The 15,593-nt window shown below is 40.8% G+C and overlaps 1 protein-coding gene across 1 annotated transcript; it reads right to left on the bottom strand.

The window, feature by feature from the left end:
* Nucleotides 1–6,917: 6,917 nt before the first annotated feature.
* kcnk15 (potassium channel, subfamily K, member 15) lies at nt 6,918–8,815 on the bottom strand. Its single transcript, XM_061074450.1, has 2 exons — nt 8,533–8,815; nt 6,918–7,924 (listed from the first exon to the last, which is right to left on the bottom strand). The coding sequence occupies exons 1-2, from the start codon at nt 8,813–8,815 to the stop codon at nt 6,918–6,920; spliced, it is 1,290 nt and encodes a 429-aa protein (XP_060930433.1).
* Between the last annotated feature and the right edge of the window lie 6,778 nt (nt 8,816–15,593).

Raw genomic sequence — 15,593 nt, 5'->3', positions numbered from 1 at the left:
TGACACACAACACCACAGACACACACCACATGCATACTGTATCTACACAAAGGCACAAAGACAAAGCCTTGACAGCCTCAGACGCACACATCTATTACCGACTTCCCAATAATAGCCTTTTACGGGCAAATAAAGGCTATTAGTGTAAGAGCTGTAAAACCTGTCACATCTTCAGTTGTGTGTGTACGACAGTCAAACTTTGAGGGGAGGGGGGGGGGGAAACATGTCCGACGGGAGATAAAAGGATCGATAGAGGACAGAGAGAAAGTGAAAAAGGAGCAGGGTTAGCCACATAGTGCTGTGTACTCGCTGGGATGCAAGCAGCAGGCTAATTGCTCGGAGACCAACAGAGCTGGATGAGGAGCGGCAGCAGCTCTGATCGATTGTTAGAAGTTCTGGTGATATGTGATGGTGGTGGTGGTGGTGGAGAGGGGAGGGGGTGTTACATGTGTGGCCCACAGGGATGAGCTGGTTGATAAGATAACCAGCAGATATTCACAGTGGAAGCTGCAACTTGATCCTTTCCTTTAATGTAGAAATGAGCAGTGTGAAATAATACAGCATGATGGTCCTGCATTTGGAAATCTCACTCGAGCAAAAGTCTGCTATGAGCTAAAAGTACTTGGAGCTGGTTTCATTAATATCTTTAAGTGTAAATGTATCAGATGTGTGATGTGAAAGGTGTTGATTTTTAATCGACAGCGACTTATCACTCACAGCTCCACAGAGTTTTTCACGCTCATTTCTTTGATTTGTCTTCCGTTAACTTTACTGTTTGGTTTCCTCTCATCGCTTTCATCAGTCTTTTTTCTGCAAGCTATAATTGTGATGTGTCAAAACAAACCTTATTAGCATGCAAGTCAAGAGGTGCCTTATAAAGTAGTTACAGTGTTGTGAAAGAATGTATTGTTCATTTTGACTTTATTCTGTTATATTCTACTACAAAACCTGTGTTACTAATTGAGTAATAATATCATGCTATTAAAATACTTAAGGATATATTCTGCATGAACTATTGACAACAAAAGTAACCCTCAAAGTAAAAGTATGCTACCTTATGCAAAGCTACTTTTAGAGGTTTATATTTATATATAGTACATTTGCAATATCAATTCTAATGCATCAACCTGTAATATGTAGTATGTAGTATAATGTACAATATTTCTCTCTGAAATTGTGAAGTACTGTAATACTGCGGTAAATATACTGCCTACCTGTGGATACTAACTTTGGTATCTGGTAACTGTTTGATGACAATGACGAAAGTATCATATTGAATCAGTGATTATACAGATGATTTTCTGTAAATTGATTTAATATCAAAGGGAAGCAGGAATTGAGAATTTGTTAACCACCGAGCAGCAGACAAACAATAATAATAATTCACGCTGCCACAATGAGCGATGAGCATTATATCTAATTCCATTTCACACACACACACACACATCAGTCAGATCAGTGGCAGCTCGTCTTCATTTAAAATCATTAATGACTTTCCTGCAGAGAATTCAGCATAGTGTGTGCGTGTGTATATGTGTGTGTGTGTGTGTGTGTGTGTGTATGTGTGTGTGCGTGAGACGGTGTCCAATTCATTTGCTCTCATCTCAGTTTGAAGTAAGTGTTTAATTATTGTGTTGTTTGAGCTGAGCCACATTGTGCTCCAACAACATTTGCGGGGAAATGAACGATGGAAGATTTAGCATCATATTGGGATTGGGGCCTCGTCTAGATCTTCATCATCGCTTATCTCCATCTGATACTCAGATCACTCGTGTCAGGAGTAAAGAGGAGGAGGGGGGGGGGGGCGTATTGATGGCACACAAGCAACAGCTGGACAAACATGTTCCATGTCGAGACCAAACCTGAAACTGAGAGGCTCTCTCACTTCGCCGTCCTGCCAGTGCTGCATCATGAACAATGTGAAGAAGAAAATCACTGTTGCACGTTCCCAAGACGTTCATGGCTATTAATGCACCAACACATAATTTGAATGCACCCTGTACAGTGTACTTGAATTACAGGGTGAGGAGAGGAGAGGAAGCCTTTAGAACTGGATTCACTGTTTACTGAATGAATTGTTCCATCCATCCATCCCACTTAACTGCCAGCTTGACACAGGGTCATCATATACAGATAAACATCCGTTCAGTCTCACATTCACACTCGAGGACAATTTATAGATTTCAATTATCCTACCCCAGTCTGCGGGTCTTTGGATTGTGGGAGGAACCTGGAGTACTGGGATAAAACCAACTAAAACACAGAGACAAGATGCAAACTGGTATTCGAACAGGAAACCTTCTTATTGCTGTGAGGTGACATCTTTCCATCGTGCTGCCCTGACTCTACGGAAATATCTAATTTGAATTTTCTGATTTGTTTTATTCATGGGAAATTGCTTCATATATTTACTTGCCATCAAAAAAAAGGCCTGAGTGAAATGGAAACAAAAAAGAAAACTGGCAGACATTTTGCATTAAAGAAAATATGCAACGATAATGAGGAGAATTTAGCAACGAGGCGACAAGAGCAGACAACGAAGATGCATTGAGAGCGTTTGCAAACAAAATCAGTGTCTGCTTCATTCTCATTCAAAAGAATAAAGTCTCATAAAATGTTCAAATCAATTTTAAATAATCGTCATCATAGCCAGTAATATTTTGTTCAAGCTATCAAAACAGGTTTCTGAGTGTGTTTCTGTGCTGCAGTCATCAAAGATCCACTCAAGAGACTAAAGCAGGAATCTTAACCTTCTGTAGTCCAAGTAGTTTCTGATAGTTTTACCCTCCTGATACATTTTCACACACTGTGCAGGATCATGACTAGAGAGAGCATTTGACAATTCTGAGTCTGTGAGATCCACTTCATGGGATCCATCATCCACTTAAAAAGTAATAACACGAGACTGGAGATGAATAACAGGAAACATAATGTTACTGCAACAGACAATATTTTCATATTCAAGATGAAGTTGCAGTGTGAGTCAGGGGACTGTACTGAACTCTCCACAGACTACCAGCACCACTGCCCATTCTGATTAGTCTCCCATTTGATAATCCCTTTCAAAACCATTTGAGCAGGAGACGTAGCACCTCACTTTGAACAATGTCCTTGGGCAAAAAAAATCCTCACAAAACCCCAAAAACTGTTTGGGCAGATAATAAAACGGCAACATGAGATGAAGGGATTCTTCTGTCGCCCGGGGGGGATTTTTCTTGGGTTTATGTTATACTGATGTAAAAAGAAATCCACTTCAACCAAGGTGAATTCTACCATTTGGATTGAATAGAAAAAAGGCTCAGATGATAACACACTGTCGGGTCCTAAAAGGAAAGAAATAATTAGCAGCATGATTATACTTTAAGTTCTTTGAAACTCATCCTTTTTCAAACCCAAACCTCTCATTCAAGGACATGGTAATGAGACCAGCATGTGGCCAATCCACCATTTATCATGATGCACCGTACAAAGTAATTCTGTAACTATTTTAGCCCCTATGCCATAAAAAGCTGTCATAATCCATCAATTGAAAACTAACTCTGTCTGTGTTCTGTGCCAATATGTTGTTAAGCAGTTCATTTAATAACTAGTTCCTGGAAAATTCAATCGATGTGTTAAGTAGAAACGATGTTGCATAATTTGCATTAGAAAGGATAGCTACAAATGTTGTTTTGACAGATATCGATTGTCCAAGGAAATAATGGCAACGAGGCCGGTTAATGAGAAAAGTGTCTATGGATCATTTAAGTGCAGAGGCGCACTGAGAGAAATAGTCGGAACTATTTTGGTATTTCACTTGAACTCGAACATTTAAAAACAGAGACACACGACCTTTGAGAGGATGTGAATCTTCTGTCTCGGACCAATGAGGTGACATTTCGGTTTGTCAGTGTATCATGTCACAGGGATTATTAAACAAGGCACTGATCCTTCTCAGATCACATTCTGGTCATGTGAACACACTGGTCTTCTCTGATGCTGTTGTGTGTGGGCATTCACATTTTAAGCACTTCTTATTTGTTATTTAAAAGGGCAGGAGTACACAGTAGTAGCCTCTAGCAATACATTCAACTCACTTCACAGAATATGATTCAACAGTATTTTTGTAAATATTGAGTTTTACTTTGTATAATCTTCTGATAACATCCACATGCAACCATCACCTTGGACAGATTGAATTTTCTGATCTGGATTAAGAGTCAGAGGGCTGAGGGGATTCATGTGATGCAGATTGTAAAGCACCTTGAGGAAAAGGTGTGATTTGTCGTACTGCTTTGTAAATAAAAATTACTTTGTAAGTATTTACTTTACTCTGCAGTTGTGAACTATAGTTTGATAATGAAACGGATCAAGAGGAACTTGACACCACAAGGTTAAGACGTGTATAGATCCATAATTTAAACAGCTCAACCTGTCCCCAATTATAAATTGCAGTTGTTGACATATTCTGACCATTCTATAATTTATAATACATAGTATGATAATTATTAACTGGACATTGTCATTGTACAAAAAGATAATAAGAAATATACATCCTGTATTTGTATGTCTCTGTATTTTTTTCTGTTATACAATATATCACATTTTCCCTTTTATACAATATGTAACTTGCATACAGGATTTCACGTATTTTTGTGGACTAAACTCTATTTTCTGTATGAATCAGAAAATAACGTTGGGTAAATGTTGAAATATTCTCCATCATGTCTGAATTGAGTCTAGGTTTAAACAGTTGATCACAGGGTCGAACAGGGGCCGGCTCACCACCACCACATGGACATATGCTGCCATCAAGTGGCTAAATCTCTCACATATCTCTGTGTGTCTTCAAACATCCCCAAGGCCTTCGACACTGCAGAGGGCCCCCTCCTCAAAGTTATTGCATCACACTTCCCTTTTCTCCCTGTCTAATATCACAGCGGTGAGAACAATCTGACTGTTGAACACAGGAAGGTTAAAAACCAGAGCATGTGACGTGAGGGTGTGAGGAAGTGGGTTAACGTTCCTCTCTTTACCCCCGAGCAGCCAGAGCAGATGGGATTTCATAACCAATCACCGTTTCAGCTTCTATCGGCCAATCACTTCTACATTTATATGGAAAGCAGTCGCCTCCTCCAGCCGATCAACAGATGGCTTGAGATGGAAGCTCGGGGGACACTTACTGTACCGGCTTCATGGTTTCTGCTCCTCGTTCCAGACAGAGAACAGCTTTCTGAAGATGGCTGCAGGAGGAACTGTGCAGATGTTAAGACACATGATCTCATTGTGTCTGATGACAGTTGAGATGTGGTGTTTAATGACTTGAAATATTGGCTTGGACTTATTATTTATGCTGTTGTTTATGGCCTTTTACAGTTTACTGCATATCTCAACCAGACAGTCATACCTGGGAGAGTTACTTTGTTTAGCTCCAGACACATATATACTTATACACACCACATATATGCATATACTGTAGCAGATAGTTGTTATATCTATAAAAGTGTGATTTATACAGTCGTCATATAATTTAGTTACCACAGGTTTAGTGGAGTGCAAAGGAGAATATTTGCCTCTGAAGACATAAAATAGCATAAAATGAAAAATAAGTCAAAGAACAGGGTTAGGGTTAGGGTTGGGGTTAGTTAGAGTTAGAGTTAATGTATTTAATTCCATCCCATCACCGTTATTTACCAAATATGCATTAATTTGATAACTTGCAGATCAAGCTTTTGGTTAAAACTGGGCTAAACTTTATTACACACACACATATATACATATATATACACACACACATATATTTAATAATTTGATAACATTTAATTTCAATTACTAAAACAAACTTTTTGAACCCATTTTTTCCTTAAACAAATATTATTTTGAAAATAACCAATGACCAATGTATACTGGGTTTATTCAAAATCAGTTAGTCTCTCTGTATATGAATCCTGAGGAATCATTTAAGCAACTCTTCCACCCTGTTTCCTCTGTATCACTTATATTGTGTAACATGTACTGCAATAAAAGAAGAAAGGAAATAGACTTGAGTCATTTTTTTTTTATTAAGAAACAGAACCGGGGAAGACGATTGGTCACAAAAGCTGCAAAAAACAGCCTCACACAAATGTGAATAGATTTCTTACACCTCCTAATGAAATAAGTACACTCACACATTCAAAGGTCATGTCCTTTGGTGTAATAGAACAATGAGACTCACATCGAATCGGACTACAAACCAAGTCGACAAAGGAAAAAAGAAACTCTTCCCTAGAAAACAGCCACTTCTCCGGGAGTGGTGGAAGTTCTTTCACAACCCTGCTACATACAAGTCGTGTGCTACGTCCAGTAAAGTTGACTCAGTCATTAAACAAAGCGTCATCTGTTTACAGTGCTGAGTGATGCACTGAAAAGTTGTTCTATCCCTCCCCATGTTAAGACGACTCATTAAATTCACTGAGCTAAGACGCCACATCTCAAGTGGTTTGTTAAATTTCTTTAAGGCTTTTTAATAAAAAAAAGTATAGTGACATCCTGTAGCTGTGGCGTGAAAATGGAGGAGCAGAGACTGCTTACCTTCACTGAACAGTTGTAAATGAGCACTATGTCCAAAATACTGCTGCTAAAAGCCTGAATTTCTACATCTTCACATGGCACTCATGCAGCCACATTGTGTGCTGTACATTCATTTTGAGCATGCACTGCACGTTGGCTTACATGCAAGGAAAACTGCAGAACCACTAACAGAACTAATGGCAATGATAAAAGATAATCTGTGCTTTTCAAATAAAAATGTCAAATAAAGCCGCAACAGAAGTTATTCAGTCGACAGAATCATTGTGTTTTCACATGCACAAAAGAGGTAACACAAAGTACAGAGTCGTCCAAAAATACTGTTCACACTCAGTGCAAAAAAACACTTTCCTTCCCTGTGGTGCTCTTCACACCGACCTTCTCCTTGAGCGGGGGAACTCCCGGAAGCTGTGCCCGGGCGAGAGCGTGCTGCCTGGGGAGGAGAGTCCGGTGTTGTCCCTGGAACCCGGCGAGCAGCCCTGGATCCTGTAGGACACTGAGTTGTAATAAACAGACTTGATATGGCAGCTGTGGTGTTCACTGTGGGACATGAGGGGGCTATCGCAGACCCCCAAGCGGTAGCACACACAGGAGCAGAGGGAGCTGAGGCTCGACTCCGGCCTGAGTCTTCCTGCCTTGATCTGGAAATGCAGCCTGTGTCTGCAGGGACTTCTTCTCTTCTTCTCCTGATCCTCGGCTGGGAAAGCGATGAGGTTGGTGCGGCTGGTTCCTTCCTCCATGGGGAGGAAGAGCGCGCTGTGGCTGCGCACCACGTTGCTCCTGCTCCTCCCCCTGTGGCTGCCTCTGCTCTGCTCCCCCCCGACATGGAGGCTCACGGTCCCATCCAAAAGGCCCCTGTCCCTCTTCAGCGATGCCCTTTCCTGAGCGTCTCTCCGCTCATCCTCAGTGTTCATGGTGAGGAAGCGAAGCACCACCAGATTGAGGAAGGCCCCGATGACGGTCAGGCCCACCAGGATGTACAGGAAGCTGAAGGCCACGTAGGGCGTCTTCTCCTGGAGGTCGTCCTTTTTCTGCAGGGCCACAAAGTCCCCGAAGCCAATGGTGGTGAGCGTGATGAAGCAGTAGTAGTAGGCATGGAAGAAGCTCCATCCCTCAAAGTGGGAGAACGCCGCAGCTCCCACACACAGCGTTCCGATGCAGGACAGGAAGCCCACCAGGACCATGTTCTCCATTGACACCTCGGTGCGCTGGAAGCCTATGCACTGCTTGGTCTTGTGCAGGAGGTAGCGGACGAACGTGTTCATCCTTTCTCCCAGACTCTGGAACATGACCAGAGTGAGAGGAATGCCCAGCACGGCGTAGAACATGCAGAAGACCTTTCCTGCCTCCGTGCCTGGTGCTGCATGTCCATAACCTTAATGCAGAGGTACGGAGATTAGAGATATAGCAACACTTGTACGGTCAAATTCATAATGATGATGGATCCTAACTGGCGGCAGTGGACAATGACTTTGGACTATGGTGGCATCCGATCTTAATGGTGGATCATGATCTTGCTGGCTGCTGACCATAGACTTTTATTGCAGCAGGACTGCTTGACATATAGTATTGAAGTTATCCTTCAAAATGTTTACCCTCATCATTGCTGCTAAAACCTTTATCATGATGATTTTTTCCTACACTTGACATCTATTGAAATGTCCGTCCTGGGAGAGGGATCCTCACATGTGGCTCTCTCTGAGGTTTCTACGTATTTTTACCCTTTCATAGTAGTTTTTCCTTACTCTTGTTGAGGGTTAAGGACAGAGGATGTCTCACAATGTTAAAGCCCTATGAGACAAATTGTGATTTGTGAATATGGGCTATACAAATACAATTTGATTGATTGATTGATTGATAATTTACTTTTGTTGATGTGAGATTAAAACAAGCCTGAAATGATGCAGACTCAATACAATGATTCACTGCAAATACAGTATAGGACAAAAAAAAAAAGAAGATGGATGCATTACACGAACTTACCAATGGTGGTGATGACTGTTATGGCAAAGTAAAAGGACCCGGCGAATTTCCACTGCCTGCCGGCTCGGTGGGGCTCAGCCTGCAGCACCACCCGCTCGATCTCCCGGTAGTCTCCCTCGGAGAAGCGGTACTTCTTCTTCATCTCAATGCGCTTCTGCTCCAGGACGCGCCGGCGGGATGTCTCCGACTCGGACTCCAGGGCATCGAACACCGCGGCGCCCACCAGCAGGTAGGAGAACATGCAGAGGATGAGCGACAGGGTCCGCACGTTTTGCTTCTTCATCCTCGGCGGTGGGCACAGTTACAGGTGGCACGGCTGCTCCCCCTCCTCCTCCTCTTCCTCCTCCTCCTCCTCTTCCTCAGCGCGGAGACTCCTCATCGGTGGTGCAGCCTGTTGCTTGAAAACGAGGGCTGGTCGGAGGATATAGTTGCACCTGGAAATTGTATTATTTTAAATACCTTATTGGGGTGAAATGTGCATATCCTGCGGTGCGCATCGAGAGCTGTGGATGTGGTCATCTGTTGCGCCAAGTGGCCTCCTCGCATGCGCAAAGCAGGCAGCACTACAAGGATGTGTGTGATGTTACATATGGAGCCAGTGAGACACATGGCACCACGAGCAGTCCTCTCCCACCAGGGGTCGACAAGTGAAGTCCTGGCTCGATCCGGAACTGGTCCTGAAGCTGCGCGCCCGAGCTGGAGGCGTCCAGAGGATGAGGGAAGATGGAATTCAGTGAATTTACTCTGGAATTACATGTTGCACACTAACTCTTTAAGTTTTGTTTGTTAACAGGCTCAATTTACTTCCCTAAAATTTAAGGGAATTTGTTATTTTATCACTTAAGAAAACATTATAATACAGTGATTAAAGTGAGACTTTGCTGCTGAGATATGCACAAAAGAATCCACCATGAAAATTACAGTTTTAATCTTTGTTATCACATCATTACTGCTAATTACCAGGGCTGCATCATTAATTATTTTAAATAGGAATTATTAATTTGCATGTTATCATCATCATTCATTGTTATATAAGTTACACATCAGTTCATCCTGGTCTCTCTCTCTCTCTCTCTCTCTCTCTCTCTCTCTCTCTCTCTCTCTCTCTCTCTCTCTCTCTCTCTCTCTCACCCCAACGAGTCCATTAAAGAGTCTAGTAGAACCAGAGTTTTATTCCCATTAGGATGGAGTTTCTTTCCTTTCTCTCTCATTGTGGGAACTGTTGAGTTTCTATACGATACAAAGAAAATGAGATCAAACTTGATTTACTCTTATTTTAAACCAACCTGGGGTTGTGTAAACTCACAACTTTATATCCATGGTCAAACATGAATATAAAGTTGCCCAATTTACACAGACAGCAGCAACAACAATTGAAATGTATTTGCAAAAACAAACTAAGAAAAAATGTACCACATGAAAATACAAATATGTAAAACCAGTAACCATACATGTGAGTTTAAATTATAAGTATCAGGATCGATGAAATTGATTTGAATTTCTGGGCTTCATGACCTCATCCTCTGTTTGAAAACACAGTGATGTGTGATTCACATCTAAAGTGGCTAAAAAAACTGCATTACAACACTTGGCTTCTGGAAACCTACTGTAGGTGATGCTGGTTGCCATGGTTACTTATACCAGACTCTCCGTGAGGTTGAGGCTAATATGTAAAGTGTAACGATCCAGGGCCTTGTTCAGTGAATCTTCACTTCTTTGCAGCATGTGAACTGGTTTCAAAGAAAAATACATTTCCCATAGTTGTACCAGAGACAGTCTGAATGGAAACATCCTCCTGGTGTCACAGTGGGTTTCAGCAGCACCGGCAGGGCAGGTGCATCACTCTGTTTTATTTTCCATCCTCTCAAAACACAGAGACCTGCTCTCCGTTGGCCCCTGTTTGTGTTAAGTGGCTAAATCAGCACACGTATTCCTGTTGTGATTCAAACCACGCTCTCCATAAATCAATTACATCTCAGCTGATAAGAGAGGAACCTGAAGCCTTAATAGCCACTCATCAATCCACACAGCTTGTACTCACATCCTTTTCAAAGCCCGGGGAACTAAATGAGGAGGCCCATCAATCCCCATTGGGCCCGGGCTTAAGGAGAAGTATTTTAACTCAAAGAGACGCCTCATTGATTTAGTCTTGCTCTCTCTGTTCTCCAGTCCCAGGTGCTATTTATATATATATATATGTGTATATACATAAACATACAATATAATAAATTGCAATATATCAAAATAATTTCAATTTATAATTGAAATGTTTGCCCATGCAAGCTCGCTATTTTCCCCTTTTGATATTTATTGTATCAAGCTCTGTTAAATAGATAAAGATATTTAAAATGTTAATATAGATACATACACAGGTCTTTATATTGTTTGCTTAATTATAATGATGATTCTTTGTTTTTTATAGAATTTTCTAAAGGTGCAGTATTATAAAAACGTTTTGTTTTTTAACTCTCAAATTAAGGAGACCTCATCAGTGTTTCTGATGATGTGGAGACTAACTATGCAGATGGTGCGAAACCATTTTAAAGATGCACATGGCATCATGCAGAGAAAAGAGGATCTGGTGCCTAAAGGCACATTTCTCCACTAAATAAAACCCATCTGCCAAATCCTGCAACAATAAAAATGTAAATTTGACAAAAATCCTAGAGGAAGGTTTGTATAAAAAGAAATGAAGCTGCATTGTAAAAGCCAAACTTTTAGAATAGAGAAGTGCTCCTTTAGCAGGGAACAGCAGCTGTGCTTTGACAAAGAAAATTACATACAGGGACAATACAGAAATGAAAGATTAGGAAGCAGCTTCGTACAAAGAGGATTTGTCTGCAAACCTGTCATTAGTCAAAGAAATCAGTGAGAAGAGGATGGATGACAACCTGAAGAAAACGAGACACGGACGTTGTGAAGGTAACTGCAAGGGCTTTAATCCAGGTATTGATCTGCTGGCTTGCTTTGACACGTTGGTTTGATGAGTAAAGTCATTTAATATATCAGACTTTGAAATTGCATTTTAGGCTTCAAGGTTGTCCTCATCATATTTCTTTGTGATTCCTGTTAAAAATATAGATTAGAAAGTTCCCTCAGTTAGAGTCTCTTCCAATTACAGGATGCAGCAATAACTTAAAATGCAGACACATGTCACTATTGAACTCTGAGCAGATCGTTGTACAGGAGCAGGATGATCGAGCTACGGTACAAAAGAGAAAGAAGCTAAAAAAACAAAACCACAACGGGAGGATAACAGGGATGAGGAGGCTTCGATGTCATAATACAATAGAACATAATGCCTCTATGTGCCAGCCATAGAGAAGAGGCAAGAAAATACGCCACAGCCTCCCAAAGCAAGTGTATACTGCAGAAATGTAATCCCTCCCTGATGATGTTACTTGCAGACAAAAAATATGTTTTCTCTACAAGAAACAGTTAGATTGTTTTCTGATAAATTACTTTGTCATTCATAGTGTTTCTAATGTCTGATTTTCAATTTTGGACAAACTAATTTTAACAATTGCTTCCACAAGTCATGGTCATGATTGAGAGACATGCACACCAAAAACTCCAGACATTAAAAGGATGTTGGGATGGGATTTTCGTCCCTTGAGGTCTTTTACAGACAGGTGATATGCAGAGAATCGTATACTAACATTAGTATGCTGGAGGCAGTGATACCTCAGATACCTATCTAACATATGGAAAAATTTAAATACATGAGTTTGCGTTTGCAGAGGATTGTTAGCTCTCCTCACACTGCAGCTCTCAGACATACTCTGTATGTTTTCAGGATGCCGTCTCTTCAGAAACACTTGCACTACTGTCAGCACAACAAGACAACATGTCAAAGGAGACAAGCCTTCATCTTCACAGGAGAACATGCCAGGTAAAAAAAAGCAATATTATGGATGGACATGGATCAAATGCTGAACGGCCTGAACGAGCACAGGCTCAGGGTCTCCAATGGGTCTTCACCTGCAAAATATCCCAGAAAGAGACAAAACATGAGACGGTAAACGTCCGTAGAGACATGATCCATAATCACAAGGAGATGCCCAGCAACTGCAAGTGATGCAATAAGCTGCTAGAAATGCAGAATGACCGGAGACACTAAATGATGCAAGATCAAAAAGATTAAAAACAATAACAGTCTAAAAGAAGATTGAAAACTGTCACGAGTTTACTTTAATTCTCTGGCATCCGTCTTTTTCATAAGACAATGGCAGCGCCTTGGTTGGTCAGGCTCAGTCGTTTTTGGAGCAGCTGATTGGCTCAGCAGTCCGATCCTGGAGCTGCAGTCTCTTCTCCAGGTGTTGCAGATGAAATTGGAGTCTGGCTCCTGGGACTGAATTTGTTGTTTGTGCTTCCTTCAATATCTTCTGTCCTCACGCTGCTGGTTGCACTTTTCTTCGCCCCTCTTGACTCCGTCTCGGTCAGCGTGGCACCACCTACGATGATTGTCGGGAAGCTGTTCCCAGCACAGCGGCGTTGGTGACTTTATCTCGCCATCTGATGTTGATGATGCGTCGTAGGCAGCACAGGTGAAAGCTTTCCATTCTGCTTCACCGCCTGACGTAGTTCAACCAGGATTCACTTACAGCAGGGTACCGAGGACACATGCCTGGTACACCTTGAGTTTGGCAAATCAAATTTGTCTTTATTTGCTGCTGTACCTCGGTTGTAATCCAGTATACTAAATCAGAAGCCATCTAGTAACGTTGCAAGAACTGAATATATGCAACTATGAATCTGCAAATAGCTGGTGCAACAGCTCTGGTGAAAACAGTTCCTCCAGACGACCCTCAGCTCCATCCTCCCGCTTCCTGCAGGGATAAACTGTAAGAAGCAGGAAACTGAGTTGAAACGAGGAGTAGATTAGCAGCTTGTTTCAGAGTCAATCAATTCCCTTCAAAGTCACACAATCAGTCTGGTTACATTCAAGTATTATCATCTCCGTTTATGTTAATAAATCCTTCCATCTGCATTGACTTCACAGAGAATGAGGCAACGTGGAATCCATTTTATGAGGCAGAGGCGCTAAATTGCAACAGCAAACACTGGATGCCTGCAGAGCCCTCTCGGTTTCCACAGTAACTAGGACCAAAAATAGAAATCCACACCAGCGGCCATTCAACGTTGAATCCCCTGTGATAACACACGGTTCTATTTATACCTTCTAATGCTGAAATATACTCTCATGTACTAATGCATTCGTCTGGTTGCCGTCAAAAGACGGACATCATAGTCACATTACGTGTTCACACCTCTGAGTCCGTCCTCGTGCTGCGGCTCCACAGTGTGAAAACTGAATCGAAGTCATGATGCTGTGACACCGAAGATGCAACATGAACATATGACAGAGTGTAATGAGACTGGATCACTGGATGTATTGGACTTTGCATTTATTTGTGTGGGTGGAGGGTGTAAGAGAGAGAGAGAACAAAAGCATGTGAGTTTGAGTGGGAACGGCCGCAGTGCTGTCTAAAGCACGTAACACAGATACATTCTTATCTCGTCTGTATTGTGTTGGCAGTCGACGCTGAATGTCCTCAGACACACTCCCCAGTTTGAGGTCGGTTGGGTGAGCGGTTGTCGGGAAAGATCAGAATAAAGACGAAGAGATTCCTCCATATATAACTGCATTCAAAACTGTAGCACATTTTGCTGTGTATTGATAACTCCCAGTCTTTTTTTTTCAGCCCCATCTAAATTTTGGTAATCCAGTCCTGGACATGATAAAAATTATCAGTCAATTATCAGTCCACAGAAAACGAATCAATTCATCAGTTAGTTGCTGATGTAATCTCCAGCAAATAGACCAAACATTATCTGGTTCCAGCGGGAAAACACTTGCTGCTTTACTTTGTTGTATAAGTTCATAATGATCAACCTTGGTTTCAGGACCGTTGCTCAGAGAAAGCAAGATATTCAGTGATGGGCGTTTATTACTAAATGGTTATTACACTGCATTTATTTCAATAAATATTTTGTAGCCCTAAAGGAGACTTGAGGTGCTTTACGCTACAAGTCACAAACAGTCACAGACACATGCATACAGTGCTTCTGCTTCTGCTCTCTCTCTCTCTCTCTCTCTCTCTCTCTATATATATATATATATATATGCTGCCACTCCATTTCATTCAAGATTTGACATTTTGTGTTTGCATTTAAATTGTTTGGTTTGATCGATGAATGAAATAAACGTATGTAAACAAAATAAACTGTATTGCATATAAATGGGTTAATGAAATAGTTTTCTTATCACCTTCTCTATGTATATTGGTTCTTAATAAGTTATGTTACTAGTTATCAGTACAGCTATCATAGCTTGACTGCAGCTTTAGGTTATATAAGAGTGAAGTGAAAGTTTTAGACAAAGTGACTCACACAAACTGGTTTACAGTTTTTATTTCCAAGAACACAGCCAGTGTGCTGCCTTCAAGCAAGGTCGGAAAAATCCTTGTCTTACTCAGAAAGTACATAACACAGATAGATAGATAGATAGATAGATAGATAGATAGATAGATAGATAGATAGATAGATAGATAGATAGATAGATAGATAGATAGATAGATAGATAGATAGATAGATAGATAGATAGATAGATAGATAGATAGATAGATAGATAGATAGATAGATAGATAGATAGATAGATAGATAGATAGATAGATAGATAGATAGACTTTATTGATCCCAAGTTCAGAAATGAATGTGTTACAGCAATCTACTTAAATATAACTGAACAAAGAATATGCCCATAAACAATGTAATGAGGTAGGAATATGACATACACAATACATATAAGATGTGGTATAAGATATTCAAGATAAGATAATCCTAAAAGACACAAGTAGAGTCAGAATTAATAGGCAATACTTATATATGTAGGGAAATGTTAATATATATATATACATTAAATATAAATAGAATATAACTATATATACAGTGAAACAGAAACACAAACAGAAATGAATATTGCACAGAAAAATAGCACTAAAATATTGTGAAATTGTTCTGCACTAATTTGTCAGGAGTTGGTGTTCAGGCCAAATGTG

The sequence above is a fragment of the Limanda limanda genome, chromosome 7, assembly GCF_963576545.1.
Source record: "Limanda limanda chromosome 7, fLimLim1.1, whole genome shotgun sequence".
NCBI classification, from domain to species: Eukaryota; Metazoa; Chordata; class Actinopteri; order Pleuronectiformes; family Pleuronectidae; genus Limanda; species Limanda limanda.
This window is presented reverse-complemented; position numbering and strand designations above follow the sequence as displayed.

Excerpts from the sequence above, each read along its gene's own strand:
- kcnk15 (XM_061074450.1), bottom strand. The coding sequence starts at position 8,815 with ATGAAGAAGCAAAACGTGCGGACCCTGTCGCTCATCCTCTGCATGTTC. Across the intron at positions 7,925-8,532 it reads AACAGTCATCACCACCATTG|GTTATGGACATGCAGCACCA; the intron begins GTAAGTTCGTGT and ends CTCTGCATTAAG.